Source organism: Salmo trutta, chromosome 14 (assembly GCF_901001165.1).
Source record: "Salmo trutta chromosome 14, fSalTru1.1, whole genome shotgun sequence".
Taxonomy (NCBI): domain Eukaryota; kingdom Metazoa; phylum Chordata; class Actinopteri; order Salmoniformes; family Salmonidae; genus Salmo; species Salmo trutta.
Window position 1 is genome coordinate 54,289,700 of NC_042970.1, and position 21,926 is coordinate 54,311,625.

At 40.9% G+C, this 21,926-nt stretch overlaps 2 protein-coding genes across 7 annotated transcripts in view; one reads left to right on the forward strand and one right to left on the reverse strand.

Moving 5' to 3' along the window:
• Positions 1-16,084, reverse strand: part of LOC115208389 (ras-related protein Rab-22A) — a 41,182-nt gene extending 25,098 nt beyond the window's left edge. For 3 of the 4 annotated variants that reach the window (XR_003881159.1, XR_003881158.1, XM_029776415.1), the window contains exons 1-3: positions 16,000-16,084; positions 6,705-6,784; positions 6,296-6,377 (exon numbers count right to left, since the gene is read on the reverse strand). Coding sequence is in view for 1 of the 4 variants with exons in the window: in XM_029776415.1 (XP_029632275.1) it covers positions 6,296-6,342 (47 nt within the window). In the remaining 3 variants the exon portion in view is untranslated. Of the gene's footprint in view, positions 1-6,295; positions 6,378-6,704; positions 6,785-7,728; positions 8,645-15,999 lie in introns of those variants that run through there. The other variant, XR_003881157.1, reaches the window with a different exon arrangement.
• A 20-nt stretch (positions 16,085-16,104) lies between these two features.
• Positions 16,105-21,926, forward strand: part of LOC115208388 (serine/threonine-protein phosphatase 4 regulatory subunit 1) — a 56,394-nt gene continuing 50,572 nt past the window's right edge. For 2 of the 3 annotated variants that reach the window (XM_029776412.1, XM_029776414.1), the window contains exons 1-7: positions 16,105-16,189; positions 17,492-17,536; positions 18,124-18,253; positions 18,916-19,022; positions 19,356-19,498; positions 20,890-21,036; positions 21,798-21,905. In XM_029776412.1, the coding sequence (XP_029632272.1) occupies positions 16,162-16,189; positions 17,492-17,536; positions 18,124-18,253; positions 18,916-19,022; positions 19,356-19,498; positions 20,890-21,036; positions 21,798-21,905 (708 nt within the window). In that variant the 5' untranslated portion in view covers positions 16,105-16,161. Of the gene's footprint in view, positions 16,190-16,441; positions 16,527-17,491; positions 17,537-18,123; positions 18,254-18,915; positions 19,023-19,355; positions 19,499-20,889; positions 21,037-21,797; positions 21,906-21,926 lie in introns of those variants that run through there. The other variant, XM_029776413.1, reaches the window with a different exon arrangement.

Here is a 21,926-nt window from a genome sequence, read left to right on the forward strand (position 1 = left end):
CGGTTTGTTGATGGTACAAAGCCGAGAACAGGCAGAGTAGCCTTTTCATCGAATCTGGCTCTCTTCACCTTGAATTCAGCGAGCGTTGTGTTCTTGTATTGTCCATCTCCATGCAGCTTAAGGAAGTGTTCTCTTAGTTTTGCCGGTGCTAGACTAGAATTGCTCAACTTGGCATTGCAAATCATGCAGTTAGGACGCTGACTCTCATCACGTTCCGTTATACATGTGAATCCATATTGTACATATTCGTCCGACCACTTTCTTTTTTTGCTCGACATAGTTAGTATGAAGGGATTAAAATATTAAGAAAGAAATCACACGACGTACCATCACGACAGTCACAATTCGACTACTGAGCGCGCCAAATTCCCTGCAGCACAGATAGGCCAAGCGATGTTGCGTGATCACCTGCAGCCAATGACACGCCAAGCGGGGCGTGTCATCACGAATCATATGAGTCGGGTGTGTGTCTTGACCTCCGCCGAACCCCTGAGACTGACTCACCGAACCCCTGGGGTTCGATCGAACCCAGGTTAAGAACCACTGCCTTAGTACCTTTGTTTAGAGAGTCAGAGGTTGACTCCTATTTTTGTGTGTTTGATCGAATAGCCGTAGCATTGAAATGGCCTGAAGAGGTGTGGTGTTTATTACTTCAGTGTAAACTAACTGGTAAAGCCCAAGAGGTTTTGTCAGCGCTACCTTTGGAAGACAGTTTGAACTATGAAGTGGTCAAAGCTACTGTTCTTCGCGCTTATGAGCTTGTGCCTGAGGCATACCGACAGAGATTTAGGTCTCATAGAAAGTCTTCTAATAAGACTTATGTGGAATTTGCTAGAGACAAGGGAAATCTATTTGATAAATGGCATGCTGCTAGTAAGGTAACTGATTTCAACTCTCTCCGGGAGTTAATCTTGTTGGAAGAGTTTAAAAATTGCTTACCCGAACGCATTGTAGTTTACCTAAACGAACAGAAGGTATCCTCCCTGTCAGAAGCGTCTGTGTTGGCAGACGAGTTTGTGTTGATGCACAAGAGCGTGTTTTCGGCTCATACCGAGAGTAGAGCCACTGAGTTGCCTACTTTTAGCCCTAGTCGGTCAGCAGTATATCAAGCACGGCAGAAAAATGAGTGTCCCTGTTTCTATTGTCATAAAGTGGGACATATGATTAATGATTGCTTCCTGCTAAAACGCAAACAAGGGATGCCTATTCGTGCCAAGCCGCCAACAGGTGTTGGGGTAATTCGTACGGTTGTGAGGTCTGAAACGAAACAGGTGCCTCAGGGTAAATGTAGTTTGAAAGTCTCAGTACCCGACCGCAGTTATGAACCGTTCATTTTCGAGGGGTTTGTGTCCATAACGAATGACGAAGCATCTCAGCGTCCGGTTCAAATCCTTAGAGATACTGGTGTGGCGCAGTCGTTTATATTGTCTGATGTGTTGCCCTTATCCGACAATACATACTGTGGTTCCAGTGTGTTAGTTCAGGGTATTGAAATCGGTTTTGTCCCAGTGCCATTGCACTTTGTGAATGTACACTCTGAGTTAATCAGTGGAATATTCAGAGTGGGGGTACGTCCTATGTTGCCAGTAAAAGGTGTGACCTTTATAATGGGTAACGATATTGCTGGAGGAAAGGTAGTACCCGTATTGGAAGTGTTGGATAAAAGTGACCACTCTCTCTCCAATGAGCTGGCACAGAGTTATCCACATGTGTTCCCCGCTTGTACTGTCACTCGTGCTCAGGCAAGACAAGCTGATTGCTAACCAAAAGGTTGACGACAAGCTTGCTAAATGTTTTTCTAGTGTTGTCTCAGTGGAAGAGGTACAGAAGAAGAACGTGGCTTACTTCCTTGATGGTAATCTCCTCATGCGTAAATGGACATCCCATGTTGACGCGGATGAAGATTGGAATGCTGTTTACCAAATAGTGATTCCTACAGCCTTTCGACAAAATGTGTTATCCCTTGCTCATGATCACCAGTGGTCTGGTCATTTAGGAATCACAAAGACTTATGATCAGATCCTTCGACATTTCTTTTGGCCAGGTTTAAAACAAGATGTGGCTCAGTTCTGTCAGACATGTCACACATGTCAGGTTACAGGAAAACCAAATCAGGTTATTCCTCCTGCTCCTCTTTGTCCTATACCTGTCATAGGTGAACCATTTGAACATGTGGTGGTTGATTGTGTTGGACCGTTACCGAAGACAAAATCGGGTAACCAGTTTCTGTTAACGATTATGTGTAAGGCAACAAGATACCCCGAAGCCATTCCTCTGCGAAGGATTACAGCTCCTGTTGTGAGTAAAGCCTTAATTAAATTCTTCACGACATTCGGGTTACCTAAGGTGGTACAAACTGACCAAGGTACGAATTTCCTGTCAAAGCTCTTCAAGCAGGTGTTAAAATCCTTGTCAGTTACGCACCGTGTGGCAAGCGCATATCACCCAGAGTCTCAGGGTGCGCTTGAACGATGGCATCAGACACTGAAGTCTATGCTACGTAAATATTGTTTAGAATCTGAGAAAGATTGGGATGAGGGAGTTCCTCTAGTTTTGTTTGCTGCTCGTGAAACTGTATAGGAGTCCCTAGGGTTCAGCCCGGCTGAACTAGTGTTTGGACACACAGTGAGAGGACCAATGAAAGTCCTTAACCTCTCTGGCGCATGTGGGACGAACTCGTCCCACCTACGTAACAGCCACTGAAATCCAGTGGCGCGATTTTTTAATCGTTAGAAATACTATTACTTCAATTTCTCAAACATATGACTATTTTACAGCTATTTAAAGACAAGAATCTCGTTAATCTAACCCCACTGTCCGATTTCAAAAAGGCTTTACAACGAAAGCAAAACATTAGATTATGTCAGCAGAGTGCCCAGCCAGAAAAAATCAGACACCCATTTTTCAAGCTAGCATATCATGTCACATAAACCCAAACCACAGCTAAATGCAGCACTAACCTTTTATGATCTTCATCAGATGACACACCTAGGACATTGTGTTATACAATACATGCATGTCTGTTCAATCAAGTTCATATTTATATCAAAAACCAGCTTTTTACATTAGCATGTGACGTTCAGAAAAAGCATAACCCCCGCAAACTTCCGGGGAATTTACTAACAGTTTGCTAAATTACTCACGATAAACGTTCACAAAAAGCATAACAATTATTTTAAGAATTATAGATACATTACTCCTCTATGCACTCGATATGTCCGATTTTAAAATAGCTTTTCGGATGAAGCACATTTTGCAATAATCTAAGTACATAGCCCGGCATCACAGGGCTAGCTATTTAGATACCCGGCAAGTTTAGCCTTCACCAAAATCACATTTCCTATAAGAAAAATGTTCTTACCTTGCTTGTTCTTCGTCAGAATACACTGCCAGGACTTCTACTTCAATAACAAATGTAGGTTTGGTCCCAAATAATCCATCGTTATATCCAAACAGCGACGTTTTGTTCGTGAGTTCTAGACACTATCAGAATGCTTCTTCACGGTGTCGCGCATGGCGCATTGGCGTGACAAAAATGTCTAAATATTCCATTACCGTACTTCGAAGCATGTCAACCGCTGTTTAAAACCAATTTTTATGCCATTTATCTCGTAGATAAGTGATAATATTCCGACCGGGAGTATGCATTGAGCCTAAACAGCCGAATAAAATTTCTCCTCAGGAGCGACTCGTGCACGCGCCTCATTCAAAGGTCCTCTGAGCAGCCACTTACAAAAGGTGATAATGTGTTTCAGCCTGAGGCTCCCTCGTAAACCTTCAGTTCTTTCCCGGGCTCTGAGAGCCTATTGGAGCCCTGGGAATTGTCACGTTACAGCTAAGATCCTTACTTTTCAATAAAAAGATGCAAGACGCACGACTCCTTGTCAGACAGGGTACTTCCTGCTTGAAACCTTGTCAGGTTTTTGCCTGCCATAGGAGTTCTGTTATACTCACAGACACCATTCAAACAGTTTTAGAAAATTCAGAGTGTTTTCTATCCAAACCTGAACAATAATATGCATATTCTAGCTTCTGAGTTGGTGTAGGAGGCAGTTAAAAATGGGAACATATTTTTTCCAAAATTCTCAATACTGCCCCCTATCCTCAAAAGGTTAAAGAACAGTTTTTGTCCCAAGAGTTGTGTACGGGAGATGAGAATGTGTTGGACTACGTTAGTCGCTTTCGTGAGTGCCTACACCAAGCCTGTGCTCTCGCAAAAGAAGCTCTGTCTTCCTCACAGACTAGTATGAAAAGACACTATGATAAACAAGCTGTTTCTCATCCACTACAGCCAGGTGACCAAATACTGGTGTTATTGCCTGTTCCAGGATCTTCACTGTCAGCTCGTTTCTGATCCTTATTTGATCCTTATTTGATTGAAAAGAAATAGATGAATCTCTCTGTAACTCATTCTCTCTCAATCTCGCTCTCTTTCTGTATTGATCTCTCTTTTGTTTTGCAAATATATGTCACATTTGTCCGGTTGTCCTATTGTTTTGTTGTTTGACTGTTTGTTTGTTTGGTGGGAAAAGGGGGTACCAAGACAAGTCGCTCATGGGTATACATTACCCATAGGAATACTTTGTCTAAGTACCCTAGTTAGAACTGGGCGGACCACCCACTGTATTTCTGGTTAGTTAGCTAGCTGTTCTTGAAGTAGGCTAGTCTAGCTTAGGGGTGTTTTGGATTATTGTTTATTTGCTTGGGTCCAGCTCAGCCCCTTTTCTCACACCCCTTTACCGTGTGTTTAAAATAAACCCTGAGTGTTTGACGATAGATTTCAGTTGTCTGTGGTTTTTGTTCTCACTGTTACTTGTCACGATTATAATTTGCAGGAGTTATGTTACGGGTCCCATTTCCATCCCCCCTAGACTGCAGGGCCAAAAGGGATTCGTAACATAAGTGGAATCACAAAGACTTATTTCATAGTTTTGATGTCTTCAGTATTATTCTACAATGTAGAAAATAATACAAATAAAGAAAAACCCTTGAATGAGTAGGTGTGTCCAAACTTTGACTGGTAATGTATGTAAATTAGATATTTCAGAATTTCATTTTCAATACATTTGCTCAAACTTCTAAAACCATGTTCTCACTTTGTCATTATGGGGTATTGTGTGTAGATGGGTGAAAAAATAAAAGATTTAATCCATTGTGAATTCAGGCTGTAACACGTCAAAATGTGGAATAAGATAAGGGGTATGAATACTTTCTGAAGGCACTGTAGAATCGTGACAATCGCAATACATATCGTATCGACACCTAAATATCGTAATGTAGAGTGAGGTGTCTGGCAATTCTTAGCCCTACTAACGTACAACAGATTTGGAGTTTAGTGTTTTGTTAGCAGAAATGCTTGATGTTTCTATATGTGCATCTCATTACTCATATACTGTATAATTTGAAAGATAATCTATTTTAGTCATGTCGTCTGTCTGCGTGGGCTATAAAGCAGTCCAGATCTAGCGCCACATAGCGTCGTAGACAAACATCGCAGCAGATCATGTTGCAAGTGGCCCCTAGACTCTCGCCTGTCATGTTATGACTGCTGAAGAGCCACTCGTCTTGACAGTTCAAAGGACATTGCACATAGAAGGTATGCTTTAGCATAATGTGGACTGCGCTCCTTTGATGCAGCACACATAGCTAAAAGTTCAAGTTTGTGGTGGTGTGTGTGTGTGTGTGTGTGTGTGTGTGTGTGTGTGTGTGTGTGTGTGTGTGTTTGACAGAGAGAGAGAAAGGAGAGAGAGATAAAGAGAATGGAGAGAGACAGGACAGATAAGAAGTTGCATGACAGACATATTTATGTCATCTAGTAAACTAAACCGACAGCAGTGGTCTTGAGAGTGCACAAACCCTGATAGTATAACCTGCCACTCAACTACAGGAAAGGGACTTATTAAATGACTGCAGAAAATGAGGGAGTCGGGGATGTTTTGGTGTGGGCAGCTAAATGTAAGCTAAATATTGCCCCATAAAAGGCACAATGCATTACTGCACTTGCAAGAGTATGCCCTTAGCATAGACCTCTATGGCCCTGTTCAAATTCCTTAAAATTGTCCTTCCTTTCTTGGCGTAATCTCTGATTTAACCTACTTGGATAGGTCAGTGAGAGTCATGATTCCAATATGTTGATCTCACCCATCATGTGAGATCTATAATTAGACTAGCTCAAGGAAGGGAGGAAGGAAGGATGCATTTTTATTCAAACATGGCCTATGTCGCTGTCTAATAAGGACCACTTCATTTGGAGCAAAGATATTGTTGAATATGGAAGAGAGATATGATAACTAACCCTCTCTTGCCCTGCCGTGTCCCAGATGAGGAATTTGTGCAGCTCATTTTGATACTGCACTGTCTTTGTCATGAAGGATGCCCTGGAAAATAGAAATACAACCATACCGTGTGAGTCACATTTAAAGAGCAGGTTAACATGGCATACAATTAGGCTCACCCCTTTACCCCATCACATAATAAGAAGTACAGAAGTGATACATTGATTACCCTGTGATAAATTGATTAGCCTAATCCCAGATCTGTTTGTGCTACCATAACAATTCCTTGCCACACACTGTCACCAGTTGACATGATAGCACAAACAGATCTTTGACCAGGCTTTGACCACAACACCTCCCCTTCCACATACACCAACCCCACCATCTCTCCATGATATTTACAGTGTGTGAAGGACTAAAATAACTTACCCAATAGTTGGATTAATGTTGGGGTCAAAACTGTCCTCCACAAACCTCCAAACAATGCTTGACTTTCCAACCCCAGTGTCCTGAAGAATCACAAGAGAACCGAGTTAGAATCCATCCAATAATCCACCCATACTTGTTTACTGCCAAAGCCACACAGACCATACATTTTCATCAGGATTCCATCATTATGTGAAGAGAATATGCCATTGGTTGAAGAAACAAAATATTCCTGCCACTATGCTGCAAAGATTGAGCAACCCCTGTCCAATACATAAAAATGTAATATGATCAACATTAGCCAAAACTAATATTGATGAGGAAAATAGACTTGAAAAAGAGTTGCAACTGTACATGCAGGTCGTAGGCTATTTGTCATTATAAACTGTGTGGTTCGAGCCCTGAATGCTGATTAGCTGAAAGCCGTATATCAGACCGTATACCATGGTGTCGTGACGTGACTATCATTAATGTGATCACTGTTATCTTATCAAATCAATTAACTATGTTTAATTGATTACGCGATGAAATTAATAATGTAACAATTAACTCGGGGCACCATGGGAAAAATTATTTAACAAGTTATTATCTCCCAAATGAAACTCTTATAAGATATATTCATAAGTCACTTATTAATGTATTTTTACCTCATGTCAGTCTCATTCTGAACGTCGTAATAGTCTATAAATCTGCACGAACACTAGTCTTCATGATAACTCAGCTTACACAAATTGGCTAAATTATTTATTTACTAACTGACAAAATAATTACACAGAAATACATAAACACACACAGTATAGGTTGAATTGATTACTAACATAATGCAATGAAAAGTCCCTAGTGGACTAACCCGATATGACGGCTGGTTACACAATGAAAGAGGTGGGGAAGGAAAGAGCGGGAGAAGGAGAGACAAAGGAATTAAACTATCATACATACAGTTGAATAATACGCTCATCGTAAATATGGATATTTATCACTCCAACAACCACTGATTCGGATTTCGAAATGCAATGTACATATTTACGCTTGTATGTCTTTGTTGTCTCGCTCTGTTGAAATCGCCCGATCCGTCTGTGACGAATAGTTCGACGGTCTCTGGTTGTGTAAGTCTCTGGTTGTCCACTAGAGGTCACAATGTCCTTTGATCTGGAAGTGTTCGTTAGACTGGATATATCAGACGTTCCAATGGTCGTTTGAAAGATCTTCCTTGTGTCTTTGGTGAAAGTTCTAGACTACTTTACATTATCCAGCTGCAGACTGAGTATTTTTGGTATAGTCTTCATCTTTCTTCACTCGTCGAGTTTCAGAGGGTCTTACCATTTTCTGGTCTGGTAGAGTCTAAACATTCATCAGCCGTGTAGCCACCGCTCCACGCTGTCTGGTCTCAATGGTTGATTATTCAGGGTACAGCTAGAACCACTCTACACACCAGCAGCAACCCAGCATGTTTTGGTCTTGTAGTTTTAAACCATTTGTCACGTATTCAGCTCGCGCTGCAAGTATACTGGTCTAGTAGTTTTAAACAATTTTACACGCCAGTAGCAACCCGGAAATGTACTGGTCTTGTAGTTTTAAACCATTTATCAGCTGTGTAGCCACCGTTCCACGCTGTCTGGTCTCAGTGGTTGATTATTCAGGGTACCGCTAGAACCACTTTCCACACCGGCAGCAACCCGGCATGTTTTGATCTGTTAGGTTCTGAGAATAGGAAATATACTTATTCATGTTACTGAGGGAGAGGGTAATGTAGAACGTTTACATTATGTCAGGATATGTTATTGTTAGCCATCAGAGATCCTCTGAGAGGAGAAGAGACACCGTCTGATACCAGTCACTATGACAGCCGGGAGTTGGGGAGGAGTGAGTAGTTTCGGCAGAAGTCAGGTCCAATGAAGTGAGGAAGAACATATATCACTAAAGGTTCTGTCTAGCAACAGATATGCATTGGCTGTTCAGATGAGTTGGAGAAAGGGTTAAATAGGAGAAAGGGTTAAATACTAACGCTCGTGTGAATATGTTTCGGTGATTCAGCTGTTGGATCCTTTGGGAAGAATAAACTTGGTTTAAGCTTTCAGTGTCCGTCGAGTTATTACTCTAATAATTAGAACCTAACAGGTCTAATATGTTAATTCTTTACATTTGTAAGTCGCTCTGGATAAGAGCGTCTGCTAAATGACTTAAATGTAAATGTAAATCTTTAGGAGTATTTTTAAACATTTAACTCTGACATATACATTTGTAAGTCGCTCTGGATAAGAGCGTCTGCTAAATGACTTAAATGTAAATGTAAATCTTTAGGAGTATTTTTAAACATTTAACTCTGACATATACAGTTGAAGTCGGAAGTTTACATACACCTTAGCCAAATACATTTAAACTCAGTTTTTCACAATTCCTGACATTTAATCTTAGTAAAAATCTCCTGTCTTAGGTCAGTTAGGATCACCACTTTATTTTAAGAATGTGAAATGTCAGAATAATAGTAGAGAGAATTATTTATTTCAGCTTTTATTTCTTTCATCACATTCCTACTGGGTCAGAAGTTTACATACACTCAATTAGTATTTGGTAGCATTGACTTTAAATTGTTTAACTTGGGTTAAACGATTTGGGTAGCCTTCCACAAGCTTCCCAGAATAAGTTGGGTGAATTTTGGCCCATTCATCCTGACAGAGCTGGTGTAACTGAGTCAGGTTTGTAGGCCTCCTTGCTCAAAACACGCTTTTTCAGTTCTGCCCACAACTTTTCTATGGGATTAAGGTCAGGGCTTTGAGATGGCCACTCCAATAGCTTGACTTAGTTGTCCTTAAGCCATTTTGCCACAACTTTGGAAGTATGCTTGGGGTCATTGTCCATTTGGAAGACCCATTTGCGACCAAGCTTTAACTTCCTGATTGATGTCTTGAGATGTTGCTTCAATATATCCACATCATTTTCCTGCCTCATGATGCCATCTATTTTGTGAAGTGCACCAGTCCCTCCTGCAGCAAAGCACCCCCACAACATGATGCTGCCACCCCGTGCTTCACGGTTGGGATGGTGTTCTTGGCTTGCAAGCCTCCCCCTTTTTCCTCCAAACAAAACAATGGTCATTATAGCCAAACAGTTCTATTTTTGTTTGATCAGACCAGAGGACATTTCTCCAAAAAGTATGACCTTTGTCTCCATGTGCAGTTGCAAACCATAGTCTGGATTTTTTATGGCGGTTTTGGAGCAGTGGCTTCATCCTTTCTGAGCAGCCTTTCAGGTTATGTCGATATAGGACTCATTTTACTGTGGATATAGATACTTTTGTACCTGTTTCCTCCAGCATCTTCACAAGGTCCTTTGCTGTTGTTCTGGGATTGATTTGCACTTTTCTCACCAAAGTACGTTCATCTCTAGGAGACAGAACACGTCTCCTTCCTGAGCGGTATGATGGCTATGTGGTCCCATGGTGTTTATACTTGCGTACTATTGTTTGTACAGATGAACGTGGTACCTTCAGGCGTTTGGAAATTGCTCTCAAGGATGAACCAGACTTGTGGAGGTCTACAATTTTTTTTTCTGATGTCTTGGCTGATTTCTTTTGATTTTACTATGATGTCAAGCAAAAAGGCACTGAGTTTGAAGGTAGGCCTTGAAATACATCCACAGATACACCTCCAATTGACTCAAATTATGTCAATTAGCCAAACAGAATCTTCGAAAGCCATGACATCATTTTCTGGAATTTTCCAAGCTGTTTAAAGGCACAGTCAACTTAGTGTATGTAAACTTCTGACCCACTGGAATTTAGATACAGTGAAATAATCTGTCTGTAAACAATTGTTGGAAAAATGACTTGTGTCATGCACAAAGTAGATGTCCTAACCGACTTGCCAAAACTATAGTTTGTTAACAAGAAATTTGTGGAGTCGTTGAAAAACGAGTTTTAATTGCTCCAACCTAAGTGCATATTCAGAGTTCAACTGTACATTGTGAAAGCTCTTAAAGTTACAATGTTTCCGTTATACCGTCTTTAATGACATCACAAATGATACGACATAATCATTGTATGGATCCCCACAGACCATTTCCCACATTCTTTATGTTTAGAAATATTTTTTCATTATCCACTTTTGGATGTTGAAGTTCTTTGGGCAAGAGTCTCTCTATATCACTCAGACATTCCATTCTTGGATACTGCAAAGGCAAGAGAGAGAGAGAAAGTTTTACAAACGGTAGTTAAAGTCCTAGAAAAGTTCCCACTCCCTCTCTTCCTCTCTGGTGGGAGAGAGGGGGATCTCTTTGATCCTCACCCAGGAGGGAAAGTCATGACAATGGCTATGATGAAACATTTATTTTTACTGCTCTAATATCATTGGTAACCTGTTTATAAAAGCAATAAGGCACCTCGGTGTTTGTGGTATATTGCCAATATACAGTGCCTGCGGAAAGTATTCAGACCCCTTGATTTTATCCACATTTTGTTACGTTACAGCCTTATTCTAAAAATAATTAAATAATTCAAAAACCTCAGCAATCGACACACAATACCCCATAATGAGAAACGAAAAGGTTTTTAGAAATGTTTGCAAACTACTAAACAAAAACAGAAATACCTTATTTGCATAAGTATTTAGACCCTTTGCCATGAGACTCAAAATTGAGTTCAAGTGCATCCTGCTTTCATTGATCATCCTTGAGATGTTTCTACAACTTGATTGGAGTCCACCTGTGGTAAATACAATTGATTGGACATGATTTGGAAAGGCACACACTTGTCTATATAAGGTCCCACAGTTGACAGTGCATGTCAGAGCAAAAACCAAGCCATGAGGTCGAAGGAATTGTCCGTAGAGCACCCCAAGACAGGATTGTGTTGAGGCACAGATCTGGGGAAGGGTACCAACACATTTCTGCAGCATTGAAGGTCCCCAAGAACACAGAGGCCTCCATCATTCTAAATGGAAGAAGTTTGGAACCACCAAGACTCTTCCTAGAGCTGTCCTCTCGGCCAAAATGAGCAATCGAGGGAGAAGGGCCTTGGTCTAGGGAGGTGACCAAGAACCCGAAAGTCACTCTGACAGAGCTCTAGCGTTTCTCTGTGGAGATGGGAGAACATTCCAGAAGGACAACCATCTCTGCAGCACTCTACCAATCAGGCGTTTATGATAGAGTGGCCAAACTGAAGCCACTCCTCAGTAAAAGGTGCATGACAGCCCGCTTGGAGTTTGCTAAAAGGCACCTAAAGACCCTCTGACCATGAGAAACAAGATTCTCTGGTTTGATGAAACCAAAATGTAACTATTTGGCCTGAATGCCAAGTGTCACGTCTGGAGGAAACCTGGCACCATCCCTACGGTGAAGCATGGTGGTGGCAGCATCATGCTGTGGGGATGTTTTTCAGCAGCAGGGACTGGGGGACTAGTCAGGATTGAGGCAAAGATGAACAGAGCAAAGTACAGAGAAATTATTGATGAAAACCTGCTCCAGAGCACTCAGGACCTCAGACTGGGGCAAAGGTTCACCTTCCAAAAGGGCAATGACCCTAAGCACACAGCCAAGTCAACACAGGAGTGGCTTTGGGACAAGTCTCTGAATGTCTTTGAGAGGCTCAGCCAGAGCCCGGACTTGAACCCGAATTAACATCTCTGGAGAGACCTGAAAATAGCTGTGCAGCAACGCTCCCCATCCAACATGACAAAGCTTGAGAGGATCTTCAGTGAAGAATGGGAGAAACTCTCCAAATACAGGTCTGCCAAGCTTTTAGCATCATACCCTAGAAGACTCACAGCTGTAATCGCTGCCTAAAGGTGCATCAACAAAGTACTGAGTAAAGGGTCTGACTATTTATGTAAATGTGATATAAAAAATATTTTAGGAATTTGAAAAATGTCTAAAAAACTGTTTTTGCTTTGTCATTATGGGGTATTGTGTGTAGATTGATGAGGAATTACATTTTTTTTTTTTGAATAAGGCTAGTGAAACAAATTGTGGAAAAAAGTCAAGGGGTCTGAATACATTCCGAATGCACTGTATCATTGATAAGGGCTGTATCCAGGCACTCCGCGTTAAGAACAGCCCTTAACCGTGGTATATTGGCCACAAACAACACCCCCTCAGGCCTTATTGCTTAAGTATTCAGTACCAGTCAAAAGTCATTCAAGGGTTTTTCTTTATTTGTACTATTTTCTACATTGTAGAATAATAATGAAGACATCAAAACTTTGAAATAACACATATGGAATCATGTAGTAACCAAAGAAATTGTTAAACTAATCAAAATAAATGTTATATTTCATATTCTTTAAAGTAGCCACCCTTTGCCTTGATGACAGCTTTGCACAGTCTTGGCATTCTCTCAACCAGCTTCATGAGGTAGTACCTGGAATGCATTTCAATTAACAGGTGTTGTCACGTTCGTTGGAAGGATCGGACCAAAGCGCAACGTGAGTAGCGTTCCACATAATTTATTAGAAAGTGAAACTTAGCAAAATACAAAACAATAAAGAATAAACGAACCGTGACGACAATGCAGTGCTAACAGGCAACTAAACATAAACAATATCCCATAACCCACAGGTGGAAAAAATGCTACTTAAAAATGATCCCCAATTAGAGACAACGATTACCAGCTGCCTCTAATTGGGAATCATACACAATCACCATCATAGAAAAACAAACCTAGAACCCCACACAGAAATAATAAACTAGACTAACCCCCCAGTAACGCCCTGACCTACTCTACCATAGAAAATAAAAGCTTTCTATGGTCAGGACGTGACAGGTGTGCCTTGTTAAAAGTTAATTTGTGGAATTCCTTAACGCGTTTGAGCCAATAAGTTGTGTTGTGGCATACAGAAGATAGCCCTAGTTGCTAAAAGATCAAGTCCATATTATGGCAAGAACAGCTCAAATAAGCAAAGAGAAACGACAGTCCATCATTATTTTAAGACATGAAGGTCAGTCAATGCGGAAAATTTCAAGAACTTTTAAAGTTTATTCAAGTGCAGTCGCAAAAAACATCAAGCGCTATGATGAAACTAGCTCTCATGAGGCCCGCAACAGGAAAGGAAGACCCAGAGTTACCTGTCCTGCAGAGGATAACTTCATTAGAGTTACCAGCCTCAGAAATTGCATCCCAAATAAATTCTTCACAGAGTCCAAGTAACAGACACATCTCAACATCAAATGCTCAGAGGAGACAGTGTGAATCAGGCCTTCATGGTTTAATTGCTGCAAATAAACCACTACTAAAGGACATCAATAAGAAGAAGAGACTTGCTTGGGCCAAGAAACACGAGCAATGGACATTAGACCGGTGGAAATCTGTTCTTTGCTCTGATGAGTCAAAATTTTTGATTTTTGGTTCCAACCGCCGTGTCTTTGTGAGACGCAGAGTAGGTGAACGGATGATCTCTGCATGTGTGGTTCCCACAGTGGAGCATGGAGGAGGAGGTATGATGGTGTGGGGGTGCTATGCTGGTGACACTGTCTGTGATTTATTTAGAATTCAAGGCACACTTAACCAGCATGGCTACCACAGCATTCTGCAGCGATACGCCATCCCATCTGGTTTGCGCTTAGTGGGACTATCATTTGTTTTTCAACAGGACAATGACCCAACACACCTCTAGGCTGTGTAAGGGCTATTTGACCAAGAAGGAGAGTGACGGAGTGCTGCATCAGATGAACTGGCCTCCACAATCACCTGACCTCAACCCAATTGAGATGGTTTGGGATGAGTTGGACCGCAGATTGAAGGAAAAGCAGCCAACAAGTGCTCAATTTATGTGGGAACTCCTTCAAGACTGTTGGAAAAGCATTCCAGGTTAACTTGGTTGAGAGAATTCCAAGAGTGTGCAAAGCTGTCATCAAGGCAAAGGGTGGCTACTTTGAAGAATCTCAAATATAAAATATGTTTTGATTTGTTGTAACACGTTCTTGGTTACTACATGATTCCATATGTATTATTACATAGTTTTGATGTTTTCACTATTATTCTACAATGTAGAAAATAGTAAAAATAAAGGAAAACCCTTGAATGAGTAAATGTGTCCAAACAATTGACTACTACTGTAGTATTGGTTTCAGGTTAGGAGTCTATTTTGACAGAATTAATTTAAATATTTCATGACTTCAACTTGAACATAAAGCCTTTATTTGAGACACTTCAGTCAGTTTCAAAGTAAAGTGAGTTCAATTTAGCTAGTGCACAAAACTTTTAGCAAGCCAGATGGAGGCTTCTGTCACTTGTCACTTGACATACTGTACCCAAAGGTAAAATTATCTAGCCAAAGTTTGTTATTTCCTGTTTTACTTCTGGGGGGGAATGCGGTTAACAATAGAGAGAAATAGTAATGGCGTCCTTTTTTTGGGCACCAACTCCCATCATGGTTCATTGGACAAAGCCTATGGGGACAATAATGGCATTTTTTGATAAACTTCTAAAATAAGGTCTGTGGTAAACTCAGGCGTAGGAGATCGTATACGTTTTGTTCCATGAGATAATCTTCATCAGCTAACTTCACTGGGAATTTTGAAGAATTTATGTAATAATAAAAAAAGCTCATAAAGGCTTCATAATTCATAAAGGTCATGTTAACTGAATGATATTATCTTATAGAACAAAATGTATAAGATCTCCTTAACCTGTGTTAATCTCAGAATTTATTTTCGGTGTTTAACCCAAAACCCTATTCTTTCCCCATTAATTTTCCACATTATAATGGCTAAACGAACCAGAGGTAAGTCATTTCAAGTTTTTGGGACTACAAGCTGGAGAGCTCTATTATGTTTACCTTTGTTCAAAGGAAGGAAGAAAAGTCTCCTCCCTTGCAAATGCAAACTTTAGGCCAAACCCATCCCATCCACTAATTTCACCCATGTTTATCAACAAGCACATTTTTGTTTTCATGAATTTTTATGATACAGACAATTTTTACTTTTGGTTATGGAATCTGTTTATCATCCACATCACAGGAGGCTGCTGAGGGGAGGACAGTTCATAAAAATGGCTGGAATGGCGCGGATTGAATGGCATCAAACACATGGAAACCATGCATTTGAAAATCACCGCACCAGTTCACGCACCGCCTTAAAACCCCACTAAAGAAGACGCATCGTCTTCGCCCAATCCTTATTAGTCCAAATAATCAATGACGAAATCCTCAAACCAGGAACTACTGCTGCTCGTATAATCACATAATTCTACGTGCGTTTTGAAAGAGTCGCGCTGTTTCACCTGTCCACGAGAGATTAGACATATTGCAATCTGAATGAACAGAGAATCGATAGTTCAGTTACACGAATACAAATAACACTGGCTTACCCCAAGAAGGCATATTTTTTACTCTCTCTGCGCCATATCGAGCTCCAAATTAATAGAACGTTAATGAACATTCCAACCACGTGACTGATTGCTAGCTAGCTGACAGATTAACAGATTTCTAGCAAATAACTTATCTTCATCAAATAACTAAATACAAATCACATGCCGCTCGAAGAGAAACAAATACAAAGTAAGTCCTCAACTTCTGAACGTTAAACCTCATTGATATAATTTGTCATATGTTGATTACTGTAGCTAACAAGCTATAAAATCGTAGCGCATCGACTCCATCTTGAACTACGATCCAATGTGTCACGTGACATTTATGTTTATTTTTGGTTTGGAAATATAGCAACGAAGCCATTATGTTCGTTGCAATAATCATGAAGTAGATTCCGTCACAAATTAAATTATTGTTGATGAACACACAAAAAAACAACATCAGGAAGTACTTTCAGGAAGTAGTTTTGCTTACGTTGAGTGACAGCCCACACGGTTGCTCGTCGAGCAGATAATCAAGATGGCAGGTAATGTGGCTATCATAATAACATTTATTCGAAACTTTAACAAAATAGTTGTTGTAAAAATAAGTATTTTATGAAAAGTTTAATGTATTGGCATGTCATTTATGGTTTTGTGTGTTGTTTTCAATCAATTACAATACCTTGGCAGCAAGCTGTGTTTTCAAGCGAAAAGGCTAGCTCGTTAGCTATAGCTAACTGTTAGCTAATGTCGACTAGCTAGCTAGTTCCAGTATTTCTAACTATATGCTTGTTGTTGACAACACTGCCACTGCAAATGTTGTTTCTAGGTATTGGTTTGTAGCTATAACGTATTTTGTATTAGGTATAGCTACTAGCTAGGTAGGTAGCCAATGTTAGCTAACATTAGTTAAATATGTCAGGTCGACTTGCTTTCATGCCTAAGCTAGTTAGCTACGTTAGCCGGTTGACCTAGCAAGCTAGCCTCTCTACGCCGATATCTTTGCATACCAAATCCAGCTCAAAAACAAAGACGTATAGTAACGTTAGCTAGTAAGTTACCTTGTGATTTTGCAACCTTATACACAGTAGCTTGCTAGCAATGTTAACGTTTGTTCGTTCATTTCCTTGGCTGAAACAGCATAAACAAGAGTTGTTATGGGAAGGATTTGTTTTTTAGTTTAGTTTTAGAATTAGCCCAGAAATGTCCCAATGTTATATTTTGTATACATAGGCAGCTAGCCACTGCCCTCTGTGGTCTTACTTGTTACCACTGGATTAGGCTAAAGTTAGCTAGCTAGATGTCTCCCTGGCTTCAACCAAATCAAATGTATTAACTAGCTAGCTAACGTTAGATCATTTAGGCACTTGGCCATTTCTTCCTACATAGTAACAGTTGACGTATTATCCAACCCTCTGATCCCCAGGGAGCGATGTAACTATATAATGACTGACGGGTATGTTGATAACATGTTTGTAAAATCAGTACTCTACACCATTCCATTTTGCAGGTCTGTCTTTATATTTTGAAGATGGTCATGATGATTTGGATGACTGTGAGTATTCCCCCTCCATCAATATGTTTCAAATGCCATGTTCAATTCTTGTGTAGTTCATGTAGAAAGAGTTACTGAGACTAGGAAACATATGATGCAGGCTTTTCTGACACCTTCCACAGTTTGAAGATTTTAGGGAGCCTGCAGTTTCTGGTTGACCCTGTTCATCCACATGAAGTGTAACACTGTTAACAGTCACCCCCTAACATATGTCAGATGCCTCCCCCTGGGTTCCTGCAAGCTATTTTCAGCAATATAGACCAGATATCCCTCTTGTTTAGGGCAATTAAACTACATACTAGACCCCCTTATGCAAGGCAAGCACATAGCCTACCAATTTTGAAACTGAAACAGACAGCGGTCACTTTTTCACTTGCTTACTCAGGTTAAAAGTCTTACTACTTGTGCCCGGATCACTTCAAAGTTCACTTATACCAATATGATAATTGCAACACTGAGCTTATTTTGACAGCAGTGGTTCCTTGTTGAAATTCATGTGCTTACTTACCAGGTCTCCTCACTCACTAACTTAATCTTGAACAATTCTGATTGATTGATTCTGAATTTGTGATTTTCCTCCTGGACAGTTGGGTTCGATGACTATGGATCAGAGTGTGACGGAATTCGGATCACAGCTTTCCTGGATGCAGGACAGGACAATCTCACCCCCCTGGGGAGACTAGAAAAATATGCCTTCAGTGAAAACGTCTTCAACAGGTACGACTGAATATGATGACGCACTTGGATACATGCCACAGGGAAGCAATAGGAAATATTTAGAGATAATGTGATGTTCAAGATGACTGCCATTTGTTTTTGCAATGTTTGACCGCAATACAGTGTTGATTGAAAAGTTCTGGTTCTATGTGTTCTTGTGAATTCAACAGACCTGGGCTCATAGCTTGGCATGGCGAGAATGTAACAAATTATGTCGGGGCGTTAGTGAATGGGCTGAGTGAAGGCCGGTCATTTGGTACTGCCAGGTCTCTCACTCACACTGCGTCAAGACATGAACTTGTTAGGGACGACTCTTGTTAAGACAGGCCTGGTTTGACCTAAGTGTTTCTGATGTGGTTTCTTGCTTGCTGCCCAATGAAAGATAAAAGCTTGCCAGATGCCCTCAGTGGTTTTAAAGACCTCAGTGTGTGCTTTTGGCATAGCTTGTGCACATCACCTCTGCAAACCTTTAACAGCACCCCATCATCAGCCCTCCATTGCCCCCAGTTGAATTCAACTCATGGAAAGGCTGTTTTCATGCTCTGCTTGTTGAGTTCAAGTCCTCAGTCGGGTGATTTCAAAGTTCGTCAGCTACGGGCCATTATGCTGCTCTGGCTAGATGTTGGCACAGACATTAACTTGGGGCTTGTGTTGCTTTCTAGGCAGATCGTGGCACGCGGGCTGCTTGATGTGCTTCGAGAATTCAGTGACAATGAGAATGACTTTATTAGTGTCATGGAGACAGTTGCCCGAATGTCAGAAGACGGAGGTAGATGTTTTTTTTTCTTTTTTTTCTGTCCCTCATATTATATTGTCTTATTATTTTACAATTATGTCATTTGTTTGTGAGATTGGGGTCAATTCCATTCCAATTGCGGTCACTGGAATTGGACATGGAAGGTTAGCTATCAATTGGAGTGCAATTGAATCATTGAACTGACATTTACATGTCTGAATTGATCCCCAAATTGACATTTATGTGCAATTGACCCCAAACCCCCAATACAAAATAAATGGTATTGTTAGGACTTTTTTATGCGTGTTTGTGACCATCTCCCTATGTGTGTGTCTGTGTCATCTTCGTGCATGTGCGTGTCCTCAGAGCCCACAGTGCGCGCCGAGCTGATGGAGCAGGTGCCCAACATCGCCATGTTCCTGCACGAGAGCCAGCCCAACTTCCCAGCAGTCTTCTCCAGATACCTAGTGCCCATTGTGGTGCGCTACCTCACAGACCCCAATAACCAGGTAGGAACAAATGACTTCCACTCTAACTGCAAACAATGGACCACAATGAAATGTTGATATTATCTTAAGCAGTTAAGACACATCTGAAACCCTGTGCCTGTCATTTGTGCCTTTGGATTATAAAGGTTGATTGTTAGGCCTAAATGTAATTCAACCAGTGAAACGCAAAATGCAAGAATATCAAAGATTTTACAGAATTACAGTTCATATGAGGAAATCAGTCAAAATGAAATACATTCATAAGGCCCTAATCTGTGGATTTCACATGACTGGGAATACAGATCTGCATCTGCACCTAATACCTTTTTTGCACTATTGGTTAGAGCCTGTAAGTAAGCATTTCACTGTAAGGTCTACACCTGTTGTATTTGGCGCACGTGACAAATTACCTTTGATTTGATCTGTTGGTCACAGATGCCTTAAAAGTAAAGGGCCTCAGGATCTCGTCACGGTATTTCTGTGCATTCAAATTGACATCGATAAAATGCATTTGTGTTCATTGTCCGTAGCTTATGCCTGCCCATACCATAACCCCACCGCCACCATGGAGCACTCTGTTTACAACGTTGATATCAGCAAAACGCTCACCCACACGACGCCATACACAGGGTCTGCCGTTGTGAGGCCGGTTGGACGTACTGCCAAATAATATAAAATTATGTTGGAGGAGGCTTATGGTAGAGAAATGAATGTTCAATTCCCTGGCAACAGCTCTGGTGGTCATTCCTGCAGTCAGCATGTCAATTGCACACTCCCTCAAAACTTGAGACATCTTTGGCATTGTTGTGTGACAACTGCACATTTTAGAGTGGTCGTTTATTGTCCCCAGCACAAGGGTAATGATGTGTAATGATCATGCTGTTTAATCAGCTTCTTGATATGCCACACCTGTCAGGTGAATGGATTAACTTGGCAAAGGAGTAATGTTCACTAACAGGGATGTAAACAAATTTGTGCACAACATTTGAGCGAAATAAGCTTTTTGGGCGTATGAAGAATTTCTGGCATCTTTTCGTTCAGCTCATGAAACATGGGACCAACACTTTATATTTTTGTTCAGTGTAGTCAATGTTCGTTTTAACTTGTTAGCATTTAGCTAACAGTGTCTGTCATTTTGCTATTAGTTTGTGCTAATTTTGTTAGCATTATAGTAATAGAGTCCCAATGGGCTTTCTTGTGTTTTAGCTCCCCTTGTGTGCTATGCCGGTAATACCGTAAATGCTGGGATAAGAGAACGACGGAATGACAATATGAAAATCTGCATACAGTCCAAGCCTAGAAACAAATGTGTGGAGTACAATTACCGCTAGCCCGGAGCTGTAATCAGTCTGGATTTCCAAACACTTTATTGTAAAGATGTCAGTACTGACAGATGTCGTCTTTTCCCTAAGGTGCGGAAGACCAGTCAGGCGGCCCTGCTAGTGCTGTTAGAGCAGGGGCTCATCTGCAAGGGCGACATGGAGACCAAAGTGTGTCCTGTTTTACTAGACCTCACCGAACTCAGCAGCGACGATGACTACAAGATAGAGGCCGTCGCGGTAAGATAAGATTGCTTTGGGTTTATTGATTCAAGCTCACATTTTGATTTAGTTCACAAACTGAAGAAATGCAGAATTTACTTTAATGTAATGTAAAATGCACTCGGAGAGAAACCAGAACCACTAATCTTGCCAGTATCCATTGATCATTGTTTGTATGCCCTGTTTGTCTTTATAACCTGTAGTCTGTTACCATGTTTTTCTTTAGGTGTGTGTTTTTCCCCCAACTTTGATAAAGATATACAGGGCAAAAAGACATACAGGGTATAAAGATGAAAGATTAGTGGTTCTGAGCCATAATACCTAAAACAAATGGCAGACAAAAAGGATATAGGCTGATCTCAAGAAAGAGGATAGTTGTTAGTGGACCCTAGCCAAAATATTTAGATCAATATGAGATCAATACAGCTGCAGTGGATGGGCAGTGGCTAGACAAGTCTGCATTAATCCATGGTCACTAGCAGTACCATATGTGTTATAGAGGCTTTTATTTATTTGTAACCTTGACAAGTGCAATAGTGATTTTTTTTTTTTATCAAGCAATGTGCATCCTTTGTGCTTAGAACCGTAGGGTGAAGTTGACACTAGAGGCTGATCTTTGGTCAGTTTTAGTATTTTTCCCACTAATGGTTAAGGTTAGGATTGGGGAAGGGAAACTGATCCTAGATCTGTACCTAGGGGAAACTTCATCCTGGAGCCCCTTTGGATTCCGTTACAATAGCATTGATTCCCGTGTCCTCTTCTCTCTCCTTGTTCTGTAGATCATGTGTAAGCTGGTAACCATGCTGAGCAAAGACACAGTGGAGCACCTGCTGCTGCTGCGCTTCTGTGAGCTGTGCAGTGATGCCAGGCTCTTCCAAGTCCGCAAGGTGAACACACACACACACACT